At 32.6% G+C, this 17,681-nt stretch overlaps 1 protein-coding gene across 1 annotated transcript; it reads right to left on the reverse strand.

Moving 5' to 3' along the window:
• On the reverse strand, window positions 1-813 carry LOC114162094 (SAUR-like auxin-responsive protein family). Its single transcript, XM_028045871.2, has one exon. It carries the CDS (start codon window positions 541-543, stop codon window positions 151-153), a length of 393 nt encoding a protein of 130 aa, XP_027901672.1. The 5' UTR covers window positions 544-813; the 3' UTR covers window positions 1-150.
• Window positions 814-17,681: the final 16,868 nt, after the last annotated feature.

A 17,681-nucleotide genomic window follows, 5' to 3' on the forward strand; every position in this document is an offset into this window, starting at 1 on the left:
TTGAGATCCAAATTGTTCGTCGTTGTCACATCATTAAACCAACACCACATTCTGGTGTTGCGGGGAATCAGAAAACAATAACAAAAGCAAAAATAAACAAGACATGTACATGGTTTTAATTAATGTTGGTAGAGTAATGAATCGACAGAATCAAACTTTGAAGCACCAAGCATGGTGGTGGTGGTGGTGGTGGTGGAGGCATGTCTCTCTGTCGATGATGCCTTGGACGGTGCGGAAGTGCTCGACGTGGCACGGGATGGTGATGGGGCCTTTCTGGTCGAACCCGTATTCGTCTTCAGCTTCCTTGAGCAACTTCATGAACAGTGGGTGGTTCATGTACATGACAGGGATCACAAACCTCTGTTGCTCCTCCCCTTGCCCCACCAGCACCGCGAAACACCCTTTTGGAACGTCCTTCAGGTCCTTCTTCTCTTGGTGGTGGTGGTGGAAGTGGAGGTGTGGAATGTGCAAGTGAAAGCTCATGTGGTAATGATGGTGGTGATGCTGTTTTAGAGAGCTATGATGATCGCTGAGGATCCCCATAGGAGAGAGAAAGAAAAGAACGAAGCTAAAACCAAAGACCAAAACCAAAACCAAAACCAGAAAAGATTGAATCTTTAGGTAAAACTTGATGAGGGTTATAAGAAAACGAGTGAAAAAGGCCAGGGATCAGAAGAGGAGATGGCGAGGTTGAAGAGGGTGAGAGAAGAGTCGGTGAGAGATCTTGGGATGTTGCTCATGATAAATGGAAACAAAAGAATACCCACATAACAAAACGTATGAAAAAAAAAATGAGAATGAAGAGGATTTGGAAAAGATGAGGATATATATATATATATGTGTGGGAGGGTGGAAGAAAAGATATCGATTTGAATGTGAATGTGTGAGGGAGAGCGTTGTGGTGGGCCAGAACGTTGTAGGGTTTGCTTACTGTGTACACAAAGATTTGTTTTGTAGTATAAATCTAAGGAGAGAGCCCAAAGCTTAGGAGAGTAATATATCTTTTTCTTGTTCGGGTGATAGGGACAGTGAAGGTGACTAAATTTGATTGGATGCTCATGTGGCTAATTAGGGCAAGGTAAGGATATATTCTGTGATTAAAGTAAAAGAAAATTGTTTGTTTCTTTTTCAAATTTTATTTCAGTCACAGCTGGAAAATCCAAGGGTTGTAATTTGCGTGGCAGAAAAGAAACACGCACAAGTGTTGTTGTTAATTAAGGTTGTCGTTGTTACTGTGATGATAAATAGTTATTCGGATTTCAAATATGGATGGTTTATGATCCGATTGACTTGGTTTATAGCGAAGACTTTGCATTGCACTGCATAGAACGAAGAATGAAGGAATGGAGAAGGCACAGTGAGGCACACGTCACCGTTTAGGTCTTCTTTTCCATTTTCTATTTTTTTATGTACTCCCAATCCTTCTTGACTTTTTCTTTTTTAATTAATCCAGTAATTAATCTCTCTCTAAATTTCCAATATATTATATACTCTTTGTTACTTTTCAATGAATAAACAATTCTGTGAAGTTGTTATCCACATCCATTATATTTTAAATTGAAGCTAAAAGGTTAAAATGTGGTGTATACGTATATGTAACATTATTTTTTAAGTGTTTCTTTTTGAAGTAATTGAAATCAAATTCAGAAATGGAATAAAAGATAGAACATTGAAATTGCGAAGATTGTGTTTGCAGGAAAAGATAAAAACGATGATATATGATATTGTTGATACATGTTTTGTTTTACTGATTTTAAGAGTAAAAATAGTGTATATGAATCTCCAAAGGGTAAAGGAAAGAATATTGTGGTGACCCCAAAAGGATATAGAATAGAATATTGAAAAGGTCTAATTGATTGGATGGAAAAAGCTAAGTCTGACTTTTTAAAATTACATTTTTTATTTTTAAGATAAAATTAAATTTACGTGAAATTTTTCTATTTTTATGAGATATATACATTATATAAAAAATGACTATAGATAGATTTGTTTACTAATTGTTAAATGTTTTTTAAAGGATGACGTACATAAAAAATTGGTCCAGCTTACAAGTATGTTTTATTTATTATTTTTTTTGTGGTAATTTAACGTACAATAAGTATAAAAGTATGTATATTAAACTTTACAAGAAACAAAATATTATCGGTTTACATTGTATAATCACATTTTAAGGCTTAATTTAACATGTTATAAAGACCTATTTAATTAACATCAATTTATCTTTCAGTATGTTAAAAGTTTATATTATTAAACGCTAACTTTATATTGTAATTTTTGTGTAAATTAACATTTAAAAGGATGGTTAAAATATTTTGATAGCTAGAAATGTTTATCTAAATGGATATATGACATCAATATCTTTTTAGCTACAGAAGTTTTAATAAAAACCTTGATCTAAGTTTCTTCTTCTATTCTTATTTCTTATTCTAGCTTTGCTTCTGATTCATATAAGTCTTTATCGAAACGATTTGATCTATTTTCACTTCAATAGAAAAAATTACTCAATTAAGTGGGATGATTATGAATAAAGTTATCAAAATGGATTGGAACCCGCAAGCCAACCTGGCTCATCACGGGTTCGGATCGGGTTGGGTTGAAATTTTTTTACAAATCTTAATACGGGTTGATTTTTGACCCGACTCATTTAGAACCCGGCTCATCCCGATTGAATCCGTGGTGAGCCGAGTTGGCTCACCAACTCGTAGATAAAAGGGTTACGCAAGTATTTTTTATTAAGTTGGGCTTTACATTTGAGTCATGTTAGGTTTTTTTTTAACCAACACATAAATAATTTGTATTTTTTTATTATTTTGGATTGTATTAAAATTTATTTAGATTTTAATTAGAATTATAATTTAGTTTTGACTTAAAATAAAATAAAAATTGTATTTTTTTAATTAAGTGAATCCATGAGCCAACCCGTTTAACCCGCCAACCCGTGGTGGGTCGGACCGGGTTCAAATTTTTTTGGCTCACTAAAAAGTGAGTCAGGTTAGGTTGGCTCACTAAATCATCAACCCGTGGTGGGTCAAGCCAGGTCGGATTACCCGTTTAAAACCATCCTTTTGTGAATGTAATATTGAAATTATATACACATCTATTTGGAGATTGTTGATTAACAATTATTTGTCATCGATTCATGTATTAGTTATATGCTTCAAGTTTTAAAAATAATGTTTTTAAATACATTAATATGATCACAATGTTGAGAATATTTGCATGTAATACACATAATAATAATAATAATAATAATAATAATAATAATAATAATAATAATAATTGTTTTGGGTGTAGGGACCAAGAGTCTACTAAAGAACCTCTTCACGCTTACTCCACTCTTCTCTGCTACTGTAACTTCTCCAGGAAAATCCACTCCTTAGCTTGATCGGTTGGGACCACGATCGGGGTACCTGTCTAAAGGGTTTCGATGTTTAAGTCAGTAAAGGACCGATCGGGATATCAGTGTGACTGCCATAATAAATGCGAATTTAAGATCCTCACCAACCTACCTTTGGGCCCTATTTATAGTTTTCGGTGTGAGCCTGTGATTAGGGTTCCTTAATTACGGTCCAATGATCCTTTAATCACGATTACTGACTCGTTTAACGTTAATTAACCCGATTGACTGGTTGTTCGACCGTGCGACCGATGGCCGCTTGACTGGATTAGTTGTGCCTTGTTTTTAACGTGAACGATTCGTGTATGGCTGATCGACCGACGAACGCATGTAAAGGACTACGCGAGTCTAAAGAGATTGGTCAACCGATGGTTGATTTACTGATTGTCCTTTGTTATGTTTAGGTGCTGCTCGTGCTTGTCCGATCGACCGATGTGCCCTTAGGGATCAGAGTAACTCATTTAGGTGTTACCGATGGACCGATGGGCCTGAACGTGGTTGACTTTTGACTTATTTATTTGACCGTTTGACCGATGGTCCTACAGTTTGTTCACCAGGCCGTTCGACCGATATTCTTTTAACGATGCTATGTGGTTTGTTTGTAGAACCGATTGACCGATGGTCCTACACAATTTATTTACCAGGCCGTTCGACCGATAGTCTTTTATGCACGAGTTTTTCCAACCTTGGTCGATGGGCCTGAAGATTGACTTTGGCCGATTGACCGATGGGACATACAATACAATAACAATAATAATAATAATAATAATAATAATAATAATAATAATAATAATAATAATAATAATAATAATAATAATAATAATAATAATAAGAAGAAGAAGAAGAAGAAGTAAAATGGTGATAAAGATAATAATGATAATAATAATAATTAAATAATAATAGTAATAGTAGTAGTGGAGTATATGTTACATTTATACTTTCTGTCCATATTTTCAAGAAATTAATATAATATATTGAATTTGGACTCTCTGATTTACTTTGAAATGAACAATTTCAGTCATTTCATGAGAAAGAAAAAAGACTTAGGTATATGATTAAATTAACTAATATTGAATTCAAAATAGTGAGTAATTTGATGCTAGCTTTTACAAAATAAAATAATAGCTTACACGTTGGGTAATTACTATAAATTGCAGAAAAAAGCCATATTATATATAGAGTTGTCAGTATGCATCTACCCAAAAATTATTGTTAGAAAAAAAATCATTTTAGTTTATTTAAACCAGCATAAATTAAAAATAACTATATAATTTATTTTACTTTTTTTTATAACTTTCATTTTGAAATACTAAGATTAATTATAGAAGAATGACAGTGAAACGATAGTTCCAGTCTTTTGAAGACAATCCTTTTCAAGAAACAAAACAACTCTGTATATGAGTACTCTTTTAGTGAAAATTCAAATATCGGTTTACCATAATGTTAAGTGAATCATTTTACACTACATCCACTCATTAAAACCATTTATGCTAATTTTATTAACTTTTATAATCATAAAAGTAATATTTAATCACTACTAAAAAATTTTATATTACATGATATTTTTTTTACACATTTATTAAAAAATTTGTAAAAAAGTTTTTTTCTATTATTTTTTTAAAAAATTTTAATTAGCATGTAATTATTTTTACAAAATTATAAAATTCGTAAGTATTTATTACAAAATTTGTTGTGAAAAATATTTTATACAAAATATTTTAAAAAAAATGAAAATAATTTATTGTAAATTTTTTTTTTCATAACAAAATTTGTAAATATTTTTTAAAAAAAATTCAAAACAAAATTGACATTAAATATGAATTTTTTTAATAATAAACAACAAAAGACCTGTGAAAGCATACTTTATTATTGGATAAAACATCTATTAAATACAATAAGACTCGAGAAATAGACTTAAAAAAAAGCGAGATGAAAGCATATTTTATTATTAGATAAAACATCTATTAAATACAATAAGACTCGAGAAATAGACTTAAAAAAAACGAGATCAACTAAGATAATGATTTTTTAATAAATTTCAGTGTTAAAACATTTATTACGCTAACATCTTATTTGGCTAAAATTTATTAAAATACAAAATTAAGATAGAAACATTAAATAAAAAGTGAAATTTATCAAAAATTACTATTTCAAATAAATTTTAATTAAAAATTAAGAGTGTATTTAAAATTATTAAAGATGCATGGTTAATTTTTATATAATAATTTTATGGTGTATGGAATTTAAATGTATATAATGTTATTTATATACTAATTTTTACATACATTTTTTAATTCTTCTTAGTCATATTTGTTGAAATTATCAAATATTAAAATTTTCATTCTTATAGAAATTTTCAACTCCAATAAATTTTTATTAAGATAACAACTGCACACCTTTTAATTTTTAATACTTCTTTCTATTTGTAATGAAGTATTAAAGGAATTACACTAGGATTTGAGTTCTGACGGAATACAATTCCCAAAATTCGAGAAAATCGAGGTTTAACGAACAATACGCGTCAATCATATAAAACAGCGAATGAGCTCCAGAATGTTTGGCATGAAAAACGGTTAACGGAATTCTTCGTTGCCGTGAAGATAAAGAGTGAACAACGAAAAAAAAACATTTAAATGAAAGTGAAAAAACAAAAATACAATTTTCATTATTTTCTTCTCTTTTCCTTAATCAAACTAAAATCTTTCTCATTAACTTTTTACCTTTTCATTTTATTTTTCTGAATCCAATCAAACTTTAAAAAGTTTCTTGATAATTGCTATAACACCTGTCTTCAAAGGAATTGTTATACACTTATTTTTATTTAATTGGATGAGTAGTTCTTTTTTTTTTCTATATATTTTCAAATTTTCAATTAAAAGTGAAAAGAAAAAATCTATACCATCCAGTCCTAAGTCGGTGAAAATAGGATTCGACATATTCAAATCAATCTTTACAAAACCATTTTAATTTAAATAATCATATTTAAGAGACCAATTATTTTCGATCAAGCATACAAGTGTCACAAATAGAAGAGGGGACACTCAAATGCTTTGAAAGAAGTTGCTCTAATCTTAGGAGACACTTTTTCTAAAACAATAATTTAAATCAAATAATATAACGTGAATAACAATGAATAATTTATACAAAATTATTCTTTTATCTATTTGGAAAATTTTCTTAACTTATAGGAGAGTGATATAAAGAGGAAAGAAAAACCAAAATACGTTCTTTATAAGGAGAATTTACTAATAACAAGTTAAAAAAACAGATTATTCAAATTAGCTTTTACATAAACTAATCTTAAAAATACATAATTTTAACTTTTCTTCAAATTAGTCTTTATCTTTTCACTCTTCTAATTACTTATAGAAAAAAAAAGTTTATTCAAATTATAAAATTTTAAAATATAAAGTTTACTTATAGAAAATTATAAAAGTTTAGAGATTTTTTCCTATAAATTTTAAAATATACTAATAAAATAAAATATACTAGAAACTAATATTATCAAATATATAAATAATTTATAAAAGCTCTCGCATTTATAACAGTAATGTAGATATAGCTATATATTATTAAAATAATATAGAAATACTAATAGGAGATAGAGTTGCATAAAATAATACTTAACAGTAAAAAAAGGAATAAAAAAGAAATAGAAACATAAATAATGGTTTTGAAAGGACAATAAGAGTTGAAAGATAAGATAGTAGTATTATTGAATGAGGTATGAGCACTTTTTTTGGTGGAAAAAGTTGGTTAGAAAAGAAGTTTTTGATATGTTTGAAGAAATAAGATTAAGCAAAAGAAGAGAGGTCCTTGAATTTCGGAGAGAAGAATGTTGATTTAAAAGTCTAATTCAGAAGCGCAACTGATGCCTTCTTTTGTTGCATAATTATTGTCTCAGCAAACATTCACAATTCTTTTCTTCCCTCATGTAATCTCCAACATACAACACTAATCATTAACTACTTTCAATCAAAGATTTATTTAATTTCTAAGTTTAATTATTTTTTAAGTAACTTTCTTTTACTAAAAAGATATGTTGGATTGAGTTTTTCATTTTTCTATATTTTTAATTTAATATTTTATTATTTTATTTTGTCGTGATTTTATTTGATTTAACGTAGTTCATAGGAAAAATAAAAAAAATTATATAATTAAATTTTATGTTTCTTATATATTTATGTATTTTCAATTAAATTTATATTAATGTTTTTTAAATATTTTATATTTTTAATTAATTTAATTAGGGTGATGTAATTCTAAATAATCTACTTAGTTGATTTTGGGTTTTGTTTTCATATTATAATAGATTTTTAAAAACAAGTATTTTTATAAAAATAATCGAGATTTTAGAGATTTATTTTTATTTTTGTTTAAATTTTGTATATTTAAATTTAAAAGGATATTTTAACCAACCGAATGAATTATACTTAACCGATTGACTCAAGAACAATTGTTATTATCAGAACCGAAATCCTAAATTGAACAAATAGGAAAAAAAAGATAAGATTATAAGAATGACTATGAATTACTACATGAAACAAGGTTAGATTATCATTGGATCGTAATTAAGTCTTCCAAAAGGTAAAAGTCCAATAAAAGCACTACAAGTAAGGCATGTAGGTAAAACATTAATAGTTTTGAAATGTTTATTACATCAATAGAGACCCAACACTTGCTTGAATGTCAAAGTGTGTCTTTTTACATGTATCTGATTGAACATTGTGTTAGAATGATCGATGGATACATAGAGACTGTAAGAGTTGTAGGGTTAAGAGCATATTCGACTCTACAAGAATATTTTGACATTCACCATGGGACTAAGTTGACGATTTTATCCCATGGTGACCACAGAGAGTATGATGGACAACAAAGTAATTGAGGAGGAAGTAAGAGAACATATATATCACCTGATAATGATTTGAGAAGTCAATAATAGTTTTGAGATTAAGAGCATATTAAATCCTACAAGATGAAATTTGTAATATTATATTTGATAGTGTAACATCATTTTATGAAAAACTTAGTACGTATTATTTTTTCATAAAGATGCTTATATAGTAACCATAAAAAAAATAATTACATCATTCTATAAATATATATATATATATATATATATATATGAATAAATATTAAAAACTCAAATTTGTGTAAAGTCAAATGCAATGCTTTAGAAATAATATTTTTATATTATATAACGAAGCACCCAAAGGTGTTTCCAACCCATATTTAACAAATCAAACATCTTATTCTTCATACATAGACTTTTTATATATATTTGGAACCTCAATCTCCAAAATATATTATCTAACACCATCCAGAACCCTACACTACACAACATATTATGTAACTGACACATGCATCTATTGTTCATATCACATCCATGTATTCAGGTTCTTTTGTTGCGTTGTAAGGAGTGTTAAAATAGATATACTACACTTAAAACTAATGTTTTATTGAATCAGAGAGGGTAATATTTAATATGTCCCTCTGGTAACAGAATACATAAAAATAGCACCTGTAAGTGACATGTCCAGGGGCTGAAATTAAAAAGTAACGTGCTTTCTAAATATTAGGATTTATTCAAACTGAAAAATACTCTAACAAATTGTGATAAAAAACCTTTTCATTCTCTCCCTTAAACTAACTACTGTAGTTAGTTTACTTCAGTCAAATCTAGCATTCCCATCTTCTTTCTGAGTTTCTCGAAAGCTTCCAACTTTAAGGCTTCAGTCATCACATCTGCAATCTGCTCTTGAGTTCCACAGTGCACCAATTCAATTTCTCCATCTTTCACAAGATCTCTTAAAAAATGAAAACACACTCTAATATGCTTGCTTCGACCATGCATTACTGGGTTTCTGGAAAGCTTAATTGTTGAACTATTATCACACATAATAACAGTGCTACCATCTTGTGCATAAGATAAATTTCTCAAAACTCTTCTCATCCACATTGCTTGACAAGCACTAGCAGTAGCGGCAACAAATTCTGCCTCGGTGCTTGAAAGAGTAACGATTGGTTGCTTTTTGGACATCCACGACACTGCCCCTGAACTTAACAAGAAAACATAACCAGAAGTACTTTTAGAATCATCCTCATCTCCTGCATAATCAGAATCTGTGAATCCAAGCAGTTCTTCTTTTCCTCCCTTCTTGTAGAATATCCCATAGCTAGGAGTACCTTTTAAATACCTTAATATTCTTTTAGCAGCTTGTAAGTGTAACTCTGTTGGTTTTGACATATACCTGCTAATGAGACTCACACTGAACATTATATCTGGCCTTGTAGCTGTTAAATACATTAAGCTTCCTACAATTTGCTTGAAATAAGTATCATCCACAGTCACCCCATCAACATCCTTATTCATCTTAATGCCAGGTACAATAGAACTCTTCACAGGTTTACTCTCAGACATTCCAAATTTCATCAAAATATCATTTGCATATTTCCTTTGGAAATAAAAATACCGTCTAGTTTCTGTAATATCTCAATACCAAGAAAAAATCTCATCTTTTCTAAGTCAGTCATGTCAAAAGCTTGCATCATATCATTTTTAAATTTAATCATCATACCTGTGTCGTTACCAGTATAGATCAAATCATCAACATAAATGCTGACAATTAGGATGTTTCCACTACTGCTTCTTTTGATGAAGAGAGTCTGCTCACTTGGACATTTTTGAAAACCATCTTTCATAAAATGTAATTCTATACAACTGAACCAGGCTCTTGGTGCCTACCTTAGACCATACAAAGCTTTATGTAGCTTGTAAACCTTGTGTTCCTTCCCTTTCTTGACGTATCCCTTTGGTTGCTCTATGTACACATCTTCACTGAGTTCTCCATGCAGAAATGCATATTTCACATCTAACTGAAAGATATCCCATCCTTCACAAGCTGCAAGTGCTAGTATCAATCTTACTGTGTCCATTCGTGCAACAGGGGCAAATACTTCAGAAAAATCGATTCCATGCTGTTGAGAGTACCCTTTAGCCACCAATCTTGCTTTGTACTTATCCACTTCACCCTCCTCATTCAGTTTTGTCTTGAAGAGCCATTTGACCCCAATTGCTTTTGATCCAGTTGGCAGATCCATTAGCTCCCAAGTTTGGTTCTTTTCAATTGATTGGATTTCACTATCCATAGCCTTTCTCCATTTCTCATGCTTAACAGCTTCCTCAAACTGAGTTGGATCTTCACCCAAAACATCTTGTATCAGATAAGCCTCAGCCTCTTCTTCACTCAACCCTTCACCACTTACAAATTCCCCCATCCAAGTCGGCTTTCTTCTTTCTCTTCCTTGAATCACACACTCTTGCGAATGTTCTGATTCAATTCTGCCTTCATCACCATGTTCACTATCACTGTTGACATTTTCTTCAAAGCTGTCATCCGCGCATTTGTACTCCTCATCACTTTTATCAGTATGGAAATCATCTTCACCCCACACCAGTTTGGTGTTTATTTGTTCTTCATAATTTGAACCCCAATCCCAACTCCTCTCCTCCTCGAACATGACATCTTTACTGACTACAATTCTTTTTGTTTTAGGGTCAAACAAACGATAACCCTTTGATTCATTGCTAACTCCCAACATAATACAAGGAAAACTCTAATCATCCAATTTACCTCTTTTTGCCTCTGGTATGTGTACATGTGCCACACAACCCCACACTCGAAGGTGCTTCACTGAAGGCTTGATTACACTCCAAGCTTCTTGAGGAGTGATGTTCCTTACAACATGAGTTAGGCATCGATTCAACAGATAAAATGCCCAATTGACAGCTTCTGTCCAAAACGTTTTGGGAACACGTTTGGCAGAAAGTAAACAACGTACCATGTTCATGACAGTTCTGTTTCTGCATTCAGCTACTCCATTTTGGTGTGGTGTATAAACTGTGGTAAGTTGCCTTTTGATTCTGTTTGCTTCACAAAACGATTTAAACTCAAGTGAGTTAAATTCTCCTCCTCTATCTGTTCATAGGCATTTGATGGATGCTTCAACTTCTTTTTCCACCAATTTCTTATAGGACTTGAAGAAATCCAAAGCTTCTGATTTTTCTGAAAGTAGATAGACCCAAATTTTACGACTGTAATAATCAATAAAGCTTAAGAAATACCGTTTTCCACTATTTGAGATGGGTTGTATAGGGCCACATATGTCTGCATGAATGAGTTCCAAGACCTTACTAGCACGCCATTCACTTGCTTTAGGAATTGGAATACGATGTTGTTTTCCAGTGAAACAGTTAGTATAAGTGATATTTGATGCTTCAAGTTGAGGCAATCCACGTACCATGTGTCGTTGTTGGAGAGTTTTCAAACCTTTGTAATGTAGGTGGCCATACCTTTGATGCCAAAGGTAAGTGAGATCAGAGGAAGTGTGTAAACATTCTCCAAGGGTGGAGCGTTCATTGAAAAGAATAAACATACGATTTGTGCTCATGGTGGTGTGTGCAATCAAGCCTTTAGTCGAATGATATATGTTGCATGTGCCATTTTGTATGAGAATGGCAAGACCTTTTTCTTGTAGCTGCCCTATGCTCAAGAGATTTTTCTGAAGCTCTGGGACATAGTATACGTCACTTATGAGAAAAGTAGTACCATTGAACTTCAATCTAACACTTCCTGTTCCAACTACTTTCATTCGAGAATTGTTTCCACATTTGACAAAATGTTGAGTGTCGGCCTTTAATTCAGCAAACATGCCTTTGTCTCCACACATATGATTAGAACATCCTGAGTCCAAAAACCAAGCATCCTTCCTTATGACTCCCTTTTCTGTCGTAGCCATCAACAAAAGCTCTTCCTCTTCATCTAATTCTGCATAATTTGCTTCTTTGTTCCATTGGGGACATTCATATTGAAATTGGCCCAAGTGATGGCACTTGAAGCATTCCACTGTAGCTTTTGAGAAGGACTACCTCCCTCTTCCACGTCCACGACCTCGGGTGCTTCCTCTTCCTCTTCCTCTACTGCTTTCTGACGCGAGGACTTGCTCATCTTCTTGGTTGACTCTTTTGAACTTTTGTTCATGGACCACAAGAGAACTTTGTAGTTCATCAATGGACATTGCTTCTGTGTCCTGAGATTCTTCAATTGAGACAACAATGTAGGTGAATCTTGCTGTCAAGGTTCGAAGTATTTTCTCCACTATCTTTGAGTCAGGCATATCCTCACCATTACTTCTCATTTTGTTTGCTATTGTCATTACTCTTCCAAAATATTCTGTGACAGTTTCTGTTTCAATCATTTCAAGCACCTCAAATTCCCTCCGCAATGCATTTAGCATGGATTTTTTTTACTTGAGCATTGGCTCCAAACTGTTTTTTAAGGACTCCCAAACAATCTGGGTCGTGCTCCGATCCAGGATTTGTTCGAAAACGGATCGATCAATGGCCCTGAACAAATAATGCTTGACTTTGTAATCCTCAGTTCTGGACTGCTCTAATTTTTCTAACTGTTCCGCACTCAGAACAGTGCCTTCAATGGGCTCCTCAACACCATTTTTTATCACTTTCCAGAGACCCTTTGCACGAAGGAGGTTCTCCATCAACTCACTCCAATGGTCATAATGTTGACCATTAAAATAAGGAATTTTTGTTGAAAGCTTATCGTTGCTCATCTTCGTACGTGACTCTTTTTAAGGAAAGCTGTAGCTTAAATATATCTATCAGGCCCAGTGGGGGCTCTTGATACCAAATGTTAAAATAGATATACTACACTGAAAACTCATGTTTTATTGAATCAGAGAGGGTAATATTTAATATGTCCCTCTGGTAACAGAATACATAAAAATAGCACCTGTAAGCGACGTGTCCAGGGGCTAAAACTAAAAAGTAACGTGCTTCCTAAATATTAGGATTTATTCAAACTGAAAAATACTTTAACAAATTATGATAAAAAACCTTTTCAAGGAGATGGTTTCTCATCTTCTTTCTTATCATCTACAACTTCTTTCCTTCCACACTTTCGTTGTAATACCATAAAAATCATGACTAATTTTTACTGTATTTTAATAATTAATAAAGTTGAGACTGAAATACTTTTAACTTAATTATATATTTTGTATTTATATGCTAACTTGATATATAATATTAATAAAGTTGAGATTGAAACTTTATTTTACGTTCATACGAGAGACTCATTGTGCCATAAGTCACAATGACATATTTTTATGAAAGAATTTTTCATACACGAAAAGAAAAAATTATATTATCAATAACCATAATCTATTGATAATATTTAAAATTTATATTATTTATAGATTTATCCATCAATAATTAAAATTTTAAAATTTATTAACAAAATTCATTGAAAACAAAATTTATCAATAAATTTATTTTTGTCGGTAAAATTCCGTCAAAAATTACAAATTTTTTGTAGTGTAATGACGAAATCAAACAACTTAATTAAAAATTATAAATGTTTTTATAAGAAAATTTTAAAACAAATAATGATATTTACATTTATAAAAAGCCTTAAAACTTAATTGATTATAATTTTTAGGTTAAATTACCCTTTTGGTCCCTCTATTTGTCACGAAATTTCAGTTTGATCCTCAAGTTTTTCGTTGTCTCAATTTGGTCCTCAATTTCTTAAAAATGATTCAATTTGGTCCTCACCGTTAACTTTGACCAAATGGTGTTAAAGTCAACACAACGTGTCAATTTTTGTTTTTTTTATTTTTATTTTTTTAATATTTTTTTTAATTTTTTTTAATTCTTTTAAGAAAATTAATTTTTTTTCTTTTTGAGACGTGTCACTTCACAGTTGTGCCACGTGTCAAAGTGACTCAATTTGGTCTCTTTATTTGTTTTTAATTTCAATTTAGTCCCAATTTTTGTAAAAATGAAGCAATATTATTCTTCCTCAAATTGACACTAAATTTACCTTTTTATAAATTTTATAGTGATATTCTTACTAAAATTAACGTTTTTATTAAATATTTCTATAAATATTTTAAATTAACTTTAAATTCTACACAAAACATTAGACTTTGATTTTGTTTTGAACTTGAAATTTAGTTCCTAAACTTATGTGTGACAAGTTATTTGATTTTTAATTTTTACTAAGTTTGTATAATATGATACACTTGTTGCCATTATATATGATGACAAAATTGTTAGTTTTTTAAAGGTTTAATTAATCGTAAGGTACCCAGTTTGGTACTAGAGTGTCAAATTGGTACCCGCTTTTAAAAAAGTGTCAATTGCATCCCAACTTTTGAAAATTGCTTCAATTAGGTCCCTTTCAGACAGAGTTGACTAACGCCGTTAGTCAATGTGCCATGTGTCAATCTGTGGTTTTTTTGATTTTTTTTAAAAAAAAAATTAATTTTTTTTTTTAATTTTTAATTTTTTAAATTTTTTTTTAAAAAAAAATAAAAATGCCACGTGTCAAGTCCTTGTGTATGACACGTGGCATTGTCAGTGCCACGTGGCATTGTAATGCCACGTGTCAGTGTCACTATTAGATGTCATTGTGTTGATTTCGATTTGGTCCCCACATATGTCTTTTGTTTCAATTTAGTACCTAAGTATGCGTATCTGATTCAATTTTGTCCCAATTTTTTTTTAATAATTAAAATATTTTTGTAATCCATTTTTTATAAGATTAAAAATAATTAAGTATAAATATTTTTACAAAATTAAGTACTAATATTTATAATGTTTCTCTCAATTTCAGACCAAATTTATTATTTGTATGAATGTTATGCTATTTATAAGTACTAAAATGACTTTTACCACTAAATTTTAATATAAATATCAAATACTTAATTTTTTTTAAACTTTTATACTTAATTACTTTTAATTTTATTAAAAAATATTTTAATTATTAAAAATTATTAGGTCAAAATTGAATCAAATACACATAAGTAGGTACTAAATTGAAACGAAAAAACATAAATGGGGACTAAATCGAAATCATCACAATGGCATCTGATAGTGACACTGACACGTGGCATTACGTGGCATTACAATGCCACGTGGCACTGACAATGCCACGTGTCACACAAAGGGACTTGACACGTGGCATTTTTTTTTATTTTTTTTTTTAAAAAAATTAAAAAATTAAAAAAAAATTAAATTTTTTTTAAAAAAAAATCAAAAAAACCACAGATTGACACGTGGCACGTTGACTAACGGCGTTAGTCAACTCTGTCTGAAAGGGACCTTATTAAAGCAATTTTCAAAAGTTGGGATGCAATTAACACTTTTTTAAAAGCGGGTACCAATTTGACACTCTAGTACCAAACTGGGTACCTTACGATTAATTAAACCTTTTTTAAATTAAGTTTGGGGTTTAAATTTGTTTAATAATAAAACTAAAAAAAAACTTATTTAAAAATATTTCTACAAATATTTAATAAAAATGTCAATTTTATTAAGAATACCATCATAAGTTGTATACAAAGATTAAATTGAGTCTTGTTAATACATGGCCGAGTAGTACTCGGCCCAAAGAGAAGAAACTGGTCGGGATCATCCCGGCCCAGATAGGGGCGTCCCCACGTGATGGCCCAACCGCGAGGGCTTGGTTCCAGCGCAGCGCTGGCAGCCCAGTAAGCGCAACGGCCGTGTACTTCCCGGCCCTCGTGGCCGAGTACACCTCGGCCCAAGGGGCAACGGGCTGAACATGCATTACAAAGGGGCATCATGCCATCAAACCTCAAGAAAGAAAGGAGTTGATATTGGAGAAGTATAGACGGCCAAGAAAGGAAGGAGTTGATATTGGAGAAGTACAGACGGCCAAGAAAGGAAGGAGTTGATATTGGAGAAATACAGACGGCCAAGAAAGGAAGGAGTTGATATCTGAGAAGTACAGACGGCCAAACCCTAAAAAGGAAGGAACTGATATGTGAAAAATACAGATGGACAAACTCTGGAATGGAAAGAACTGATCTTTATTAAAGGCACAAAAGAACAATTCCTGCCAATAAGGAAAGAGCCGATGCGTGCAACCTCAATCGGAAAAGAAGGAATCGATCCTCAAATACAAACGGCCCGCAAATATTAATAACAGGTCCATTAAGAAATCAGTATACATTAAGGCCTAGTTAACAGGTAAAGGTACACTTTTCTGATTAACCTACTACTACCCATATCAATCACTCTCTAACTTGAGCGTCGGAGTGCCTGTAGGTACCCCTACCCCCGGAGTGCAGACGGTTGGGAGTCTCAGGAGGAGTCCCGGGAGGAACAAGAGGAGGTTCGACACAGAGGGTTCTTGAGACCGTCTGGTCCCGCACCTAAATAGTATCGATCAGGTACAATTGGCGCCCACCGTGGGGCCAGACAATTCTGAAGTAGGATGGTGTCGACAAGAGCAGCAATTGATCATAATTCAGTAGCAGCAGAGATGCAACGAGAGATGAACCGCCAGTTGGAAGAGTTAAGGCGCAAGAACCAGGAAGAGTTGAATGCCCTGAGAGAGGAGAACCAACAGATGCGAGCGCAAATCGAACAGAATCCCCCCCACAGGGAGGAATCCCGCAGCAATGAAGAGGGAGGGGATGGTACCGGACGAGACGAGTCCTGAGCACAAACCGCCACCAACCAAACAGAAGCAAGGCCCAGAGCAGCCAGACGCCACCCCTTCGTGGACGGGATCATGGAAGCATAACTTCCCGCGCGCTGGAAGGGGTTAACTATGAGCCAGTACGATAGCACTACTGATCCGGAGGAGCACGTGGACGTCTTCACCACCCAGGCAGGATTGTATACTTCGGACGACGCAATCCTCTGTCGTGTTTTCCCAACATCCCTGAAAGGGCCAACACTCAATTGGTTCACACGATTGCCACCCAACTCTATCGACTGTTTCGATACGTTGGCCACCCGTTTCGGCATACAGTTTGCCACTAGTAAGCCACACCACCTTACTTCTCTGGCATTGGTAAATATACGACAGGAAAAAGGAGAGTCTCTACGGGAGTTTATGGAACGATTCAGAAAGATATCCTTGAATATCTCTAATTTGAATCTTGAGGTCGCCATGCACCACCTCATCACAGCACTAAAGCCTGACCCTTTTGTTGACAGTCTATGCAAGAAGCCCGTGAACAATTTAGACGAACTTCGGACCAGGGCCACTAAATTCATGCAGATGGAGGAATTGAAAGAATTTCGCAATACAACTCGATCGGATGCACAGGAGAAAAGGCACCATGATAGGGAGCGAGCGTTAGCACCCCGATCCGGCCACAGGTTCAAAGACTCTAGGCAGCCGAAATACAACAGGTACACATCACTCGTGTCCAATAGGGCAAGAATTCT

This window comes from Vigna unguiculata, chromosome 9, assembly GCF_037176805.1.
Source record: "Vigna unguiculata cultivar grain cowpea cultivar isolate G323 ecotype 2 chromosome 9, ASM3717680v1, whole genome shotgun sequence".
Taxonomy (NCBI): Eukaryota; Viridiplantae; Streptophyta; class Magnoliopsida; order Fabales; family Fabaceae; genus Vigna; species Vigna unguiculata.

What these genes read in the sequence shown, in the direction of transcription:
- LOC114162094 (XM_028045871.2), bottom strand. Translation starts at nt 543, where the DNA reads ATGGGGATCCTCAGCGATCATCATAGCTCTCTAAAACAGCATCACCAC.